The 16,355-nt window shown below is 41.6% G+C and overlaps 2 protein-coding genes across 4 annotated transcripts in view; both read left to right on the forward strand.

The window, feature by feature from the left end:
* The window catches only part of LOC120317830 (pregnancy zone protein-like), a 77,389-nt gene extending 75,591 nt beyond the window's left edge, over positions 1 to 1,798 (forward strand). For both annotated transcript variants that reach the window (XM_039364737.1, XM_039364738.1), the window contains one exon: positions 1,555 to 1,798. In XM_039364737.1, the coding sequence (XP_039220671.1) occupies positions 1,555 to 1,583 (29 nt within the window). In that variant the 3' untranslated portion in view covers positions 1,584 to 1,798. The remainder of the gene's footprint in view (positions 1 to 1,554) is intronic.
* Positions 1,799 to 9,015: 7,217 nt separating this feature from the next.
* The window catches only part of LOC120317829 (alpha-2-macroglobulin-like), an 85,463-nt gene continuing 78,123 nt past the window's right edge, over positions 9,016 to 16,355 (forward strand). Inside the window, exons 1-3 of one of the 2 annotated variants that reach the window (XR_005559316.1) lie at positions 9,016 to 9,328; positions 13,499 to 13,685; positions 13,824 to 14,019. Coding sequence is in view for 1 of the 2 variants with exons in the window: in XM_039364736.1 (XP_039220670.1) it covers positions 9,234 to 9,328; positions 13,499 to 13,685; positions 13,824 to 14,019 (478 nt within the window). In the remaining variant the exon portion in view is untranslated. The remainder of the gene's footprint in view (positions 9,329 to 13,498; positions 13,686 to 13,823; positions 14,020 to 16,355) is intronic. The other variant, XM_039364736.1, reaches the window with a different exon arrangement.

The following is a 16,355-nucleotide window of genomic DNA, read 5'->3' on the forward strand; positions in this document are numbered from 1 at the left end:
AAGCCAACACAGTGCTAGACAGCATTAACAGAGGGATAGAATCAAGATCATGTGAAATGTTAATACCACTTTACAATGCCTTGGTAAGGCCACACTTGGAATACTGCATCCAGTTTTGGTCGCCACGATGTAAAAAAGATGTTGAGACTCTAGAAAGAGTGCAGAGAAGAGCAATGAAGATGATCAGGGGACTGGGTCATATAAGGAACGGTTGCTGGAATTGGGTATCTCTAGTTTAATGAAGAGAAGGATGAGGGGGGACATGATAGCAGTGTTCCAATATCTCAGGGGCTGCCCCAAAGAAGAGGGAGTCAAGCTATTCTCCAAAGCACCTGAAGGCAGGACAGGAAGTAATGGATGGAAACTAATCAAGGAGAGAAGCAACCTAGAACTAAGGAGAAACTTCCTGACAGTTAGAACAATTAACCAGTGGAACAACCTGCCTCCAGAAGTTGTGAATGCTCCAATGATGGAAGTTTTTAAGAAAAGACTGGACAACCATTTGTCTGAAATAGTATAGGGTTTTCTGCCTGAGCAGAGGGTTGTACTAGAAGACCTCCAAGGTCCCATCCAACTCTGTTGTTGTTGCTATTATTATTATTATTATTATTATTATTATTATTATTATTATTATTATTATTATTATTGAACATCGCATAGTCAGCCAGATGTTCAGACTGGATTTGGCATTTTTGCCTACTTATTGAGTCCTTACCAAGGACCTGGGATAGGCAAATGTGGATGTTTGATGGTATTACAGATATCGTCGCAGGATGGAAGCAGTTCCTAGTAAGGCTGCCTTTTGCAATTGACTAATAGTGAATTTGTAAATGCCAATGGTGTTCAAGTGGTGCTCCAGTTGTTTTGGGATTGCACCCAAAGCAACTATTACTATTAGTACTACCCTTGCTTGCTTTTGCCACTGTCTTTCTATTTCTATTTGTAGATCTTCGTATTTTATTATCTTTTCCAGTTCTTTCTCATCTATTCTGCTGTCTCCAGGCACTGCCACGTCCACTATCCAGACTTTTTTGTCTTTCTTATCGACAATTGTTAAGTCTGGGATGTGATGTTGCAGGTGCTTGTCTGTTTGAATTCTGAAGTCCCAGAGCAGTTTAATTTTATCATTTTCTATGACTTTCTTTATTTTATGATCCCACCAGTTTTTGCTTACAGGCAAATGATATTTCTTGCAGATCTTCTTTATTATTGTTATTATCTTCATTATTATCATTATTATGTCTGTGTATGTCCATGGGGTTTTCATGGCAAAGATACTGGAGTGGTTTGCCATTTCCTTCTCCAGTGGATCACATTTTGTCAGAACTCTCTGCTATAACCTGTCCGTCTTGGGTGGCCCTGCACGGCATAGCTTATAGCTTCATTGAGTTATGCAAGCCCCTTCGCCACGACAAGGCAGTAATCCATAAAGGAGGATGAGAAGAGAGTTGTTTCATTTGGGCATTCTGCTTAATGCCACCCTAAACTTTGTTTTTTATCAGTTGATCTGAGCTGTTTTTATTTACTTACTTTCTAACTTTTTTTTCATGACAGATGACATCAAGGAAATCTATAAAGTCTAAGGATTCAGCTCATGTTTTCCGGAATAGCTCAGAAAGAATGAATTTCTGGGAAACTAAGGAGGATCATGGTTTTATATATACTAACATATTAAACGCTAAAGACTAAAAATTGGTTGTAATACATTTTTTGAACTGTAAGCCCACCCAGAGTGGTTGACTGAAGTGGGTGGCTATAAAAATTGAATGAATGAATAAATAAATAACTTTTTTCAGGATCAAGGCAGCTGTTTGGTTTTCCTTCTCAAACCTGTGTACTCTACCTTGTGCCTTATTTTCCAAAAGAAAATCAAATGGGGTGTTTCCATCCGTTCTGGCAGCAGTCCAAATGGCATGTTGGAATAATGAAGACTTTGGGGTTTTTTAAATTGTTGTGGAGAGAGGGAGATCTTTTTTTAGACAGAAATTAAAAATGTAGTTCAAATATAGTTCAAAATATGTCCATAGTTTCTAAATGCAATGTCAAGATTCCGACTGATGAAGCCAACAGAGTAGACATCTTTGAGACATTCTGATCTCTTAATGTAAAACTTTATTGAGTACATCAATTCAGCACGACTGAAAGTGAAACCAGCTCTGGCAAGACCCCACCCATCCCCATATAGTAAAAGCACAGAATTCTTCCTCTTCCCTCTTGACCATGTCACATTGTCCAATTAAATGCAAAAATATGGTTTTGAGAAAATATCCTTGGCCTGGCCAGGTGCCAGGTGAATTGTCCTTGGCTCTCACGGCCTGGCTTCTTAATCCTTGAAGCCTGCATTCCAATCCTTTCCCTCCCTCCCAAGCTTGTTGGTGTTATGTGCTCCTGGCTACTTTCCTTCGTGACCAGAGGCAAGCTCGCCTGACCAATAACCATCCAAGACACAGTGAAGGCCTTTTGTTTCGTTTATTGCAATAAGCAAGGAGAGAAGCTATCAAAGCTTGGTTCTCTCCAAAGTTCCAACCCAAAATATTTTCTTCTTTATACAATCCTTGTCCCAGCCTCACATCCCTCCTCTTTCCCTATTGGCTGAGGTACTATGAGATTACACTCTTTCTGACCGCCTCTCACACATTTCCTGATAACATATTAAATCATATTCACATATACAATAAGAAAAATTAGACATTTAAATGGTTACTTTAAACTCTGTGGATATTTATGTCCCCCTTTTAGAATAATAGGTCCTTTCCTATTTCAATTTCAATTCAGTGTCTTTCCTGGCTAGCCATTTCCTCTTACAGCTAGTTTTTATAGTTTGTCTTCTTCCTTTTCCCACTCTAAAACCCAACTATTTTTGCCTATGTGTTTATTTTACTTCCTTTCTTTACACTCTCCTTTCCTGGTTCCCATATATTATAGGTTTTTTTCTCTACTCAGTAAATTTCCACTGCAGCAAATTATATTTTAAATTTCTCTTTCAATATTAAATTTTGAAGACCTTTCTTTTATTTCTATCATTGGCAAGCTGAGAAGCAATAATTGTCGCATCAGCAAAAGCCTGCTTTGGTACTTGACACTCTGGGAAACTTTTTCACACTGAGCATTCTGCCAAACAATCCCTTCATTCAGCGAGAAGGTAGGATTGTGTCAGAATCCAATTATATTTCATCTCTAGTTATCGACTATGGAAAACCCCATTTCTGCCCTCTCAGGATTCTGTCATACGATGAAGGGGAAGGGGGGTGAACAAAGGGGTTTTATGGCCCCCACTTCCTTTGGTACAACTTCAAAAGGGACTGAATGTGGATACCACCAAAAGGACTACACATAACAATGGGGCCATCAGCTTTCATCTACTCCCCCCTGAAGTCTCCCTTCTGCTGGCAGTGAGGAAAAGGGGTGGAAATGTAACGTCTGGGATTGTCACTGGAAGGATGGTGGGGTGGGGTGGGGTTACTGGGAACCCCTTAAAACTTTGAACCATGGGACTTGGCCCCCAAGTCCTGTCTAGAACGCCTGCAACCATTTTCTCTTAATAAAGGATGCCTGTTGGAAGAAATATTCCAAGAGTTCTGTCTTCTTAAGATGCAAAGTGGGGTGGGTTCTTACAGGTTGTGTGGAAAAAAGTCTGAAGGTGCAAGCTCTGAAAAAAATAAATTATCTCAAAGCGCTTTGGCAAACGTACAAGTGCTGTCCAGAAACTGCCAGCTGGGGTTACTCTTATTGATTTTGGCTGGCTTAAACACACACACACACACACACACACACACACACCAAAGTCCATCCTTTCATTGCTCCATCGGTGAAAGTGCCGGAAAAAAAAACCCCATTGTGAAGCAGAAGGAATGGAGCACAGGAGCCAAATAGATCTTTCCTTACCACGAAATGAAATATGGCAGGTGACCTGGATAGACCTCTTGATCTGGCACAAGCCAGCAACTGTTTTTCAAAGCACAGCAGAAAAAGAGCTTCCTTCTGATTCAGAAGGAAATTTGTAAGAGGATGAAAGTGAAGGGTTCTGGAACAAAGGGAAATTGTTTAGTCTAACTCAGGGGTAGGCAACCTTGGCTCTTTTATGACTCATGGACTTCAACACCCAGAATTCCTAAACTAGCATGGCTCAGCTTGGAAACCTCTCCCTTTTCCCTCAGCATGGCTGGCTCAGGAATTCTGGGTGTTGAAGTCCACGAGTCATAAAAGAGACAAGGTTGCCTACCCCTGGTCTAACTGTTGCTTTCTTGCTTTTTGTAATCGGCTTTTGCACCAGGGAACTCTCATGTAGGCGTGAGAATCATGTACATGGATGGGATGTACATGAGGGAGGGAATAAGGGAGTATACAGGAATGATTGATGTCTTCCTTATGCTGTAATGGCTCTGTTATCTGATTTTCATTGGTTAACAAGGTTTATAAAGCAATTTTAGTAGCTTTCTAAGGTGTGGCACTTCTGGATGTAACTCTGCCAGCGTTCCAGATTGTTGGCCGCCCAGCTGCTTGATTTGATCAGATAAAGTGCTGCTTGATCAAGAAGTCTCCACTTGGGTTATCTGATTAGATTATGATATCTCAACTTCAAGTAAGGGATTGGGACCTTACAAAAGGAAGGGAGGGAGGGAGGAAGGAAGGAAGAAAGGAAGAAAGGAAGCAAGAAAGAGAAAGAAAGAAAGAAAGAAAGAAAGAAAGAAAGAAAGAAAGAAAGAAAGAACCAGCTTTCCTAACTCCAAGGGTGATGGATGTGGCTTGCTGGCTGCAGAGCAGGAAGTTATATCATACTTCTGTGTCAGAAGCAGCGAGGCACTTCTGTAATGAAAGGATCTTCCAGTGACATCACTGTTGCCTGGAGGACGCCCAGTTGGGGGCTCATTTCATGTCCCCATTAACATTTATCTACTTGCATTTGCACGCTTTCGAACGGCTCGGTTGGCAGGAGCTGGAGCGAATGACGGGAACTCACCCTGTCGCACAGCAGCATTCGGGTCTCAAACACAGGCCTGCAAACTGTCAATCCAGCATCCTAACCATGTGAGCCACCATGTTCCACAACAGGAAGTTTAAAAACACTACGATGATTTTTTTTTTTTTTTGGAAGAAAGTCCTTTAGGTGGCAGTTGTGGCTTGGAGAGCCTTTGAACAACTTCTTGTTGTGCACCTGTTGAACCCTTTCTTGCTTCAGGAGTCACTCAAGCCCTGGTCATCTCTTGTTTGGACTGTTGCAATGCACTCTACATGGAGCTACCCTTGAAGAGTATTTGGAAGGTAGAGCTGGCCTAGAATATGGCTGCATGGATAGTTCTGAGAGTCTCAGAGTGGCCTATGTAAGACCTCTTCCATGAGCTTCCAGTTTGCTTCCTGGTACAATTCAAGGTATTGGTTGTTACCTATAAAGCTTTTTATGGCATGGATCTAGGTTATCTGAGGAACTGTCTGAACCCGAGAGTATCAGCCCACCCCATTCATGCTATTCTGGAATTGATTATTGGATTAACTGTAAGATCTCAGCTTCACCATATTATATATTCCCCAGCTATCTTGGCTATTTCTTGTTAATTTTAAAGTATTTATTGTTTTAATTTTCATACTACGTAATTTAAGTTTTATACTAGAGCTTACTAGTTTGTAAGTCACCCAGAGACATGTGACAGCGAGATGGGAGGCAAATGAATTTAATAAATAGATTTTTAAAAAATCTTGATCAACTTGAACTTTGGGGCCTATCCAACAAAATGTTGTTCAATGGTTTTCCTGCACATAGGCAGGAAAAACCAGATGCCCAGGTATGAGATAATATGGTACTTGGCTAAGAAGCAGAACCATGAGAAAAAATGGGGTGTCCTGGTAGACCAAAGCCATCAAGGTACTGCAACTGTCAAAAGAGCTAATGCCATTTTAGGCTGCATCAATAGAAATAATAATAATAATAATAATAATAATAATAATAATATTGGAAGGGACCTTGGAGATCATCTAGTCCAACCACTGCTCAGGCAGGAAACCCTATACCATTTCAGACAAATGGCTGTCCAATCTCTTCTTAAAAACCTCCAGTGATGGAGCAGCTACAACGTGTGAAGCCTGGCTTATTCTGCTGATTAACTGTCCTCATTGTCGGGAAATTCCTCCTTAGTTCCAGGTTGCTTCTCTCCTTGATTAGTTTCCATCTGTTATTTCTTGTCCTGCCCTCAGGTGCTTTGGAGAATAGCTTGACTCCCTCTTCTTTGTGGCAGCCCCTGAGATACTGGAAGACTGCTATCATGTCCCCCCTCGTCCTTCTCTTCGTTAAACTACTAGACATAACCAATTCCAGCATATGTTTTAGCCTCCAGTCCCCTCATCATTTTTGTTGCTCTTCTCTGTATTCTTTCTAGAGTCTCAACATCTTCTTTACATCGTGGTGACCAAAACTGGATGCAATATTCCAAGTGTGGCCTTACCAAGGCATTGTAAAGTGGTATTAATACTTCACGTGATCTTGATTCTATCCCTCTGTTAATGCAGCCTAGCACTGTGTTGACTTTTTTGGCAGCTGCAGCACACTGCTGGCTCATATTTAAATGATTGTCCACTAGGACTCCGAGATCCCTCTCACAGTTACTACTATTGAGCAACGTACCAGGAAGTGGTCATTCTGTTCTCTCTGAACTTGTCAGACTGCACTGGAACACTATATCTGGATCTGGTAGCCGCAATAGAAGAAAGGTGGGGGGAGGGAATTGCAAAGAGTTTAGAAAATATGGGTGAAGGTGATGGGGGTGGGGGGATGTTTGAAGACTGTGTAGGACGGGTAGGGAACCTTGGCTCTTTTATGACTTGTGGACTTCAACTCCCAGAATTCCTGAGACAGCATGGCTAGTTCCTTTCCCCTAGTGTAGGAAGTCAGCACCTCCCCCTCCCCCCCCCAGAATGAAATACTGTTCCAGGTGCAGTCTGACAAATTCAAAGAGAACAGAATTGCAATAGTCCAAACAGGAGATGACCAATAGTCCAAACAGGAGTGACTGAGTGCAGGAACTCCTGAAGCAAGAAAGGGTTCACAACAAGTAGTTGTGCAAAGGTTCTCCTAGCCACAAATGCTACCTAAAGGACTTTCTTCCCCAAAAAAATTAAAATAAATCATCACAATGTTTTTAAAGTTCCTGTTGTGGAACATGGTGGCTCACATGGGTTAGGATGCTGGATTGACAATTTGCAGGCCCGTGTTTGAGACCCGAATGGTGAGCTCGTTAATGGGGACATGAAAGGAGCCCCCAACTGGGCATCCCCCAGGCAACAGTAATAAATAATAATAATAATAATAATAATAATAATAATAATAATAATAATAATAATAAAGCAAGGGTAGTACCAATAGTCATAGGTGCCTTGGGTGCAATCCCAAAACAACTGGAGCACCACTTGAACACCATTGGCATTGACAAATTCGCTATTAGTCAATTGCAAAAGGCGGCCTTACTAGGAACTGCTTCCATCCTGCGACGATATCTTTAATACCATCAAACATCCACATCTGCCTATCCCAGGTCCTGGGTAAGGACTCGATAGGTAGACAAAATGCCAAATCCAGTCTGAACATCTGGCTGACTGTGCAATGATCCATAATAATAATAATAATAATAATAATAATAATAATAATAATAATAATAATAATAATAATATTGGAAGTTTGGAGGTCATCTAGTCTAATCCCCTGCTCAGGATGTATAACTTCCTGCTCTGCAGCTAGCAAGCCACATCTGTCATCCTTGGAGTTAGGAAAACTGGGTTTTTTTTCTTTCTCTTTCTCTTTCTCTTTCTCTTTCTCTTTCTCTTTCCCTTCCTTCCTTCCTTCCTTCCTTCCTTCCTTCCTTCCTTCCTTCCTTCCTTCCTTCCTTCCTTTCCTTCCTTCCTTTTGTAAGGTCCCAGTTCCTTACTTGAACTTCAGATACATGATTCTCACGCCTGCATGAGGTTGCCCTGGTGCAAAAGCCGATTACAAAAAGCAAGAAAGCAACAGTTAGACTAGTGGTGGCAAATCTTTTAGAGACCGAGTGCCCAAACTGCCACCCCAAACCCACTTATGTATCACTGGGTGCCGGGTGGGCGTGGGCTCTTGGCCAGCGGGCCATGGAAATGGCTGGCTGGTGCATGCATGTCTGGGTGCACATTTCCCCCCCACTCGTGCTAGCGCCTGTGGTCCTGTTTGTGCAAGCGCGTGGGCGCAAACGGAATGCTAGCGCAGGGTGAGTGCCCACAGCCCGTTTGCGCATGTGCTGCTAGCCCGGATGGTTTGCGTGGCCTTTGTGCATGTGTGAATGGGCCGCTAGCCACCCTGAGGGGTGCGCAGCCGTTCACGCATGTGCAAGGCATTAGTATATGCCACATGCTCGAATTGGGCTGCTAGTGCCGCACCAGTGTGCACGCTCACACGCACACCAATTTTGAAGCTGTTCTCCTTCCCTCCTTTCCTGGAGCCCAGAAAGGTTGGAGACCTCTGGCTTAGGGAATGTGTGGGTGTGTCGAGTGAGGGTCAGAGTCACTTTGCGTGAAATGGTGGCCGTATAAATTTGAGAAGCAACACTGAAATAAATAAAGGCTTGGTTTCCAGATCTTCTACCATCTTGGTAGTTCTCCTGGGCTCCCTCCCAATTTTCCAGCATCCTTTTTCAACGAGGGCGCTCAGAATCCTCTTAGTAAAATGGATTTTTTTTTCTTTTTAAGCACCCAGGATGTTGTCCCAGGAAATGCTGGGTTTTGCTTTTGGCATGGCGCGTTAATGCTAACTGAGCACACAAGGCGTGCAAATCTTTTTGAAATCCTTGCTTTGCGAAAGAAAAGTCACTTGGGATTAAGGTTTCCAAAGCAAGTGCGGAGATTTGTTCTAAGGCCGTGGGTTTTAAAGGGTTACAGTTGGAAAATCATGACATCAGTTAGTGGGTACAGGAAGTGAGCAGTGTGGCTGCTAGGCAAATATGAGCTGGTTGGAAGGTAACATACGGGGCCAGTTTCGCTAATTTTCAATCATAAGCCACAGCACCCCTGGAAAACAATTTGGCAATTGAGTTATCTCAACTTAATCCTCTTCCTTCTCAGCAACCAGGAAGATCAATTCATGCAAACAGAATTGGCTGTTGCAATCTGTTCCAGCCCATTTCTTATCTTCTCTGTTTGCAGTTAGACAGTATAAGTAGCAGCAGCCATAGGGCGAATGATCAGGGCCCTTGGCTTTGCACACCACCAGCCATCCAAATATCATGGGGAAGGGATGGATCCGGGAGATACCCAGCCTCGCCCTGCTGCTGCTGGTGATTCTTCTTCCTCGGACATCCTTGGCTAATTACACCGAACCGTAAGATGCTTGTTGGACCTTCTTGTCTTCCTTCTTTCCTCACCAGTTCTCCACTTGCAGCTTTGTCCTTCCTTCTTCTTCTTTGCGGGTTTGCAAGTAGGGAATTCACCCACTCAACAGAGGAGTCATTGTATGGCTGCTGCATACAATGACTCCAGTGTGGCAACAGTGTGGCAACAGCTGGCTTTGTATGGCTCAGAGGTTTAGAAAAATCAATTGGAGACCCATCCACAAACTCTGAGGCCAGAGGAAGTAAGCCTAGCGTTCTCATGAGTAATAATAATAATAAAGTTGGAAGGGACCTTGGAGGTCATCGAGTCCAACCGCTTGCTCAGGCAGGAAATCCTACACCATTTTGGACAAATGGCTGTCCAGTCTCTTCTTAAAAACTTCCAGTGTTGGAGCATTCACTGCTTTTGGAGGCAGGTTGTTCCACTGGTTAATTGTTTTAACTGTCAGGAAGTTTCTCCTTAGTTCCAGATTGCTTCTCTCCTTGATTAGTTTCCATCCGTTGCTTCTTGTCCGGCCTTCAGGTGCTTTGGAGAATAGCTTGACTCCCTCTTCTTTGTGGCAGCCCCTGAGATACTGGAAGACTGCTATCATGTCCCCCCTCCTCCTTCTCTTTGTTAAACTAGACATACCCAATTCCAGCAACCGTTCCTTATATGCTTTAGCCTCCAGTCCCCTAATCATCTTTGTTGCTCTTCTCTGTACTCTTTCTAGAGAGTCTTTGTAGGCCATCAAAAACTAGTTAGAGGAACTAGGATTTGTTTCATTAGCTGAAACAAACATTCCGGATGGGTTTGCGACGGCTATGCAATGCTCTATATTCAAAGGCAAAAAACTGGGAGTGATGGGATATTCATGCAGCTCTTATCTGCAACTCTTTAAAGCAGCTGTGTCTCTTTGGAAAATTCTGCTGTTGCAGACAGCACACTCCAAAGCCCCTTTGGGCATTTCAATCCAGAATGCTTCACAATTGTCTTACCTGGTAGGAATTTATTCCAGAGCTCAATGTGAGGAGGAAAATTCAGATTATGGACTATCACTACCCCTTATTTTTAGAAAATTGTGCTAGTCCCATTTTGTTGAATGTGACCAGGCATGTACACAAACAGTAGCATAAAGATGATTTAATTAGGGCTCAGCAGTAATACTTTTCTGGGCTTCCAAAATTTATTGAATCATGGCTAATCAAGTAGATCCAAAATAACAAATTAAGGTGACAACATGCCTTGGTTGTTGTCCAAAATGCAGGTCCAAAATCCAGTTTAGTTACATTTTGCAAAGAGTTAATGATTCAAAAAAGTTTGATGTCCTTTTGCCCAGAACACAGCAGAATGGTTTTTCTAAAGATTTCAGGATTTTTTGCATGAAAACACATGGATCTTGTGACTAGAGAGTTTAGCTCTCTGGATTGTGCAGGCAGTTAATTCAAAAATCATAAGATTTTTCATAGAATTCTGGGGGATCATGGTTTATATGAAAGTTTCTACTACTTATGTGCATTATACATTTGGATATTGGTATTCTTGGTTATTCTATTCTGTTCTGGATAACTTCTGGGAGCTAAGAGTTGAAGTATAATATTGAAAAGGCTCCATCTCTCTCTCTCATTTATTAACCACACAGCCATGATTTCTGGCATCCGTTTTATTTTCAAATAATAATCAATTCTGGCTTTTATACCTTTGAATTGAGACAGATAAATCCACAGGCCATTTTATTTTATTCCCCAAGTGATGACTGATTGTAATAGAGCAATATCTTACTTTAATTCTGTTTGCAACAGACTTCTTATCAAGGATGAAACTTTGGCAGCTACATGCCTCTATGTTTCAACTTGCCTTTAAAGGGGGGGAGGTGTTACTTTTCAGTGGGTTAGATGGAGAAAAGAAACTTCTACATAAAAGCCTGAAACCTTTTCAAGGACACCATAACAGGCATGGGTTTGAAGCAGACGGTTCCCATAACAAAGTGAACTTGCTTTGTGTTGGAACCTCAGAGTTAGTTTTGCTTCGACTTTAGTTATACATCTTTACAATTTTCTTGCAAAAATCAATTTACAAGTCCATGGCAAAAATTTAATCAAAGATCCAGTCCAACTGCATTTCATTTAGCATTTTTCAAAGCACCAGAAGGACAAGAAGCAATGGATAGAAACAAATCAAGGAGAGAAGCAACCTAGAACTAAAGAGAAATTTCCTAACAGTGAGAACAACCAACCAATAGAATGGCTTGCCTCCAGAAGTTGTGGATGCTCCATCACTGGAGATTTTAAAGAAGAGACTGGACAACCATTTGTCTAGAATGGAATAGAGTCTCTTGCTTGTGCAGAAGATTGGATTAAAAGACCTCCACGGTATCTTCCAAGTCTGTTATTCTGTTAACTTCTGTTAAGTAGGGATTCGGGCTTCTTCTCCAGGACAGTAAGCGTTCAAAAGTCGTTTTCACAGACTATCATTTCATGAGATTTAATTCTCCTGCCCAGTTCCTTTAGTCCTCATGCTATATTCATGGAAGAATCCATATAGTATTTCAATCAGGCCATTAGACGTTTAACTGGAGACAGATTGCCCTGTGCGTGTTGTTTCAAATTGGATGTGAGTGGCTATTTTGACAAAAAGAGAGAACATTATTCCATTTAAATAAGAGAACAGGAATATCTTTTAGAGTCTAAGGAAAGTAATTTTGAGAGAGGCATTATGCAGCATGTGGCACAAATATTGCTTTTTGATTTAAACAGGTTTGGTTGGTTTGGGGTAAAAAAAAAGTCCACCAAATCTATTTGACCAGGTGCAATGGTATTGAGAGAAGAAGCGGTGATTTTTTTTTCTTGCAAACTGCCAACATTTCTCAAGAGACAAGAAATATCAATATATCTAGCCATTAAGAGCCTTTCTTTCTGACTTTCGGCTTGCCAATGTGGTTGCCATGGATGTCTGGAAGGCGAGCTCCGTCTTTGGTCATTTAAAACTTGGAAGTAGAAATATTAACAGTTGAATTTGAACATTGATTTGCTTATAAAGGCTAAATGTAAAGATAATATATATATAAGCTAAAATTATTGATGAATGTAATAAATATGTTCTTATTTAGAAGTAATAAAAAATTACTAATTTAAATATGAGATAGTAGATATTAAGAGAAGAAGAGAGAAAGTATTAAATGTTGAAATAAGAAAAACTTTGGTTACTGAATTTAAGATATTTGGAAATTACCAGAAAACAAGAATATTATATTGTATTATTAATTGGTTGATGTAAGATGGTGAGATTCAAATAGACAAGACATGTATCCTGAACATTAGATTTTGTGATGAATTGTGATAAAGGGAATTGGGATTATTTAAAACTTGGAAATTATAAATATTAAACGTTAAATTTAAATATTAATGGGAAACTAAAAATTGGGAAAACTAATCAGGACATTGATTGTCTAAAAAGATTGAATGTTAAAACAACTAGGATATGTATAAACAAAAATTATTGATAAATGTAAGAAAGTTATTTTTATTTAATTGATATAATAAGAATTGTATTAATTTAAATACGAGACAGTAAATACCAAGGGGAAAAGAGAGGAAATATTTAATGTAATAGTTTGAGATCTGTACTAAAGATATTTGTATGTTATTGAATAATTGACCAACTCAGCTGCCACATTGCTTTTCAAATATTTAAATGTGAAATTAGAAAATCAATAAAAGTTTTTGCAAAAAAGAGCCTTCCTTCCTTTCCTTTCCTTTCTTTCTTTCTTTCCGCCTCCTTCCTTCCTTCCCTTCCCTCCCTCTTCCTTCCTTCCTTCCTTCCTTCCTTCCTTCCTTCCTTCCTTCCTTCCTTCCTTCCTTCCTTCCTTCCTTCCTTCCTTTCTTTCCTTTCCTTTCTTTCCTTCCTTCCTTCCCCCTCCTCCCTTCCTTTCCTTCCTTCCTTCCTTCCTTCCTTCCTTCCTTCCTTCCTTCCTTCCTTCCTTCCTTCCTTCCTTCTTTCCTTCCTTCCTTCCTTCCTTCCTTCCTTCCTTCCTCTGCCACACTGACAAAACTGATAATTAATCCATCAAGGAAATTATTTTAGCTGCAGGGGTGGTGACTTTCTGTAGTGAAACCTACCCTGGTCACAGGGCATCCATGTCACTCACTTGATAAATCCTTTTACCTTTCCTGCCTTCCAGGCAATACTTGATTCTGGTGCCCTCTGTGATCCACACGCAGACCTCTGAGAAGGTTTGTGTCCAGATGCTCCATTTCAATGAGACCTTGACTTTGAGCATCACTATGGAATTTGAGGACAAGAAAATAAGCCTGACTGAAGTAAACATGATGGCTGAGAAGGACATCTTCCAATGTATTTCCTTCCAGGTAGGAATTCCATTTTTTGTTTTTGTTTTGGCCCCCATGATTACTGGCAAGGGTCCAGGAAGTAAAGCAAGAGGTTATAGATGCTTTCAATAGGAACTGCGAAGAAGCCTCACACTGCTATCTTTGTTTCTTCTCCAGCTTCCCAAGTTGAATCATTCCTCAAGCTGTCCCTCAAGATTTCCCAGCCCTACAGATTGTCCCAAGGTCCTTCTCCAGGTGGCACTGAAGGGAAAAAAGTTGAACGTGACACAACAAGAACTGGTCATGGTCAGAAACCCAAGTGACCTACTTTTTGTTCAGACAGACAAGCCCATCTACAAGGCAGGACAGGAAGGTAAGTGAGGTCTCCCAGTGGAGAAATTGTAGAGGTAGAGGTATGAACACAATTGGGATCAGAATTTCCATTGCTGAGCAACTTAATTGAGTCATGCCTGATTTTACCATCTTTTTTGTGCCACGGTTCTTAAGTGAATCACTTAATCTTCGAGTTACGAATATAATAGAGCCTACCAATTACATTTGTAATCCAAGGATTCATTTGATCGAATCACTTTAAATGAATGTGATGACTCCCTGCTTTCTCCAATGCATTTGCTAATTGAACATGAAGGTTGCTAAATGCACATGAGGTATCTCAAGGTGAGGAAGACTATGGGGGCCTGGTGCTGGAGCAGGCCACCCAAGATTTCCCCCGGTCTACTGAGATACCTCACACTCCCTTGGGTCCCCACAATTGCTCTTCCCCATCCTGCCCTGCCAGGTCTCCACAGACTGGGCCTGCTTTGCTAGCATCCCGTAATCCACTTACTCCTTCCCACCCCATTTCCCATGGCTTTACTGAAATAGGCAGGGGACATGTTGTAGTGTCTCTACGATCATTCGTAAGGGCGGATGACCACTGTATGGCGGTTTGCTTTTTAAGATGGTTAATAGGCAATTTCTGACAGAAATTAGAAAGTGAGGCTTGCAAACTTAGTGTCCTTTAAAAGGCTTCATTGCGATTGCAAAGATAGCTGATCCCTTTTGTCTTTGGGCATTCCAATTTGTGGAAAACCACTGTTCTGCTAAGAGTAGCTGTCTGGAGCACATATGGGCAATCTCCTGCCCTCTCCTTATCCAGAGGGGTTCTAAGGAACTGATAAACTTACTTGGTCTTTGTTGCTGTGGTTGATTCCACTTTTGCAGAGATATTTTCAATTTGCCATACCTCCCCCAAGAAGTCTGCACTGGTTGCTACTAGGTTTTGGAGGCCAATTCAAAGCCCTGAATGCCTTGGCCCCCAGTTACTGGGAGAACTGCCTCTCTGAACAAATCTGTCTGTGAGAGATGGTAGACAGGTTTGAAAAGGAATGGAGAAGTCAGTCAAAAAGGATCACTACCGTGTTTCCCTGAAAGTAAGACTTTTTTTTCCTCCAAAAGAGGCACCAGGTCTTATTTTTTGGGTGTGAACGTGTCTTTTTCACTCACCTCTAGCACTGACAGCCCTGCCCAGCTGAACCACTTCTTCTGGGACAGAAGGAGCAGCTTCATTCTGCTGCTGAGAATGGAGCTCCAGCCTGCATTTTGCAGTCAAAGGCCTTCCTGGAAGGCCACTACAGCTGAGGACCGAGCTATTGATTCAATCCCATAGCTTGGTGCTCGGCTGCAGAGGCCTTGCAGAACCAAACCATGGATTGAATCCATAGCTCAGTTCTTGGTGCAATGAGAAAGGCCTCTGATTGCAAAATGCAGGCTTGGGGACGCAGCAGCAGAAGTGGCTGCAAGGAAGTGGGTGAAGGGCGTGTGGGGCAGCTCCACCTCCTGGATCCCCACCCTAGCTTGATTTTTAGATGTGTACCTTGACCCCAAACTAGGGCTTATTTTTGGGGTAGGGGGTATATTAGGCCCACCTCCAAAAATCAAGCTAGGGCTTATTTTCGGAGCATGAAAACAGGCCCTTTTCTATGGATACCACTAATGCAGCAATTGCTTGCCCCCAGAGGACCAGATCACCTCCAATAATTTTTAAGACTATGTTGAAGATTATTTATTTATTTTATTCCATTTCTGGGAATCTGTGCAGGTTTTTAAAATCTGAATGCTTTAATGGATGGCTCGTCACACCCAGTATTTCTATGCAACAACTACAGTAGTATTCAGCCAGTAGATGGCAGTATTTACAAGTTTGGATCTATGCTATATACTCTGTGATCTTTTGTTCTGAGTAGAGTTTCTTGTTTCCTGTTACAGGATATAGTTGAGCAGTAAAGCACATGGTGACTGTACTCTTCATTTGTGCTCTGTATTCTCTTTATATAAACAGAATTTCTGATATGAGTCAATAAACCAAATAAACCCTTTCCTTGGTGCCAGTCACTCTTGCCAATTCCGTTCTGGCTTGATCTTGTACCCATTCGAAGTCAGAATAGATGACTTCTCCCTTCATTCCAAGTCTAAAAATGGATGATAGAAATGCCTAAGACAGTGATGGCAAACCTTTTAGAGACTGAGTGCCCAAACTGCAACCCAAAACCCACTTATGCATCGTCGAGTACCAGGGGTATGTGGCCCATTGGGTGTGTGTGGCCAATTGGGTGGGTGTGGCCAATTGGGTGGGTGTGGCTGCAGTGGGACTAAAAAGTTCAATCAATCAGTTCCAACTTTGCAATATCTTTTTTTTCCCACGAGAAG

This window comes from Crotalus tigris, unplaced genomic scaffold (assembly GCF_016545835.1).
Source record: "Crotalus tigris isolate CLP2741 ecotype Arizona unplaced genomic scaffold, ASM1654583v1 scf7180000019840.826796, whole genome shotgun sequence".
NCBI lineage: Eukaryota > Metazoa > Chordata > Lepidosauria > Squamata > Viperidae > Crotalus > Crotalus tigris.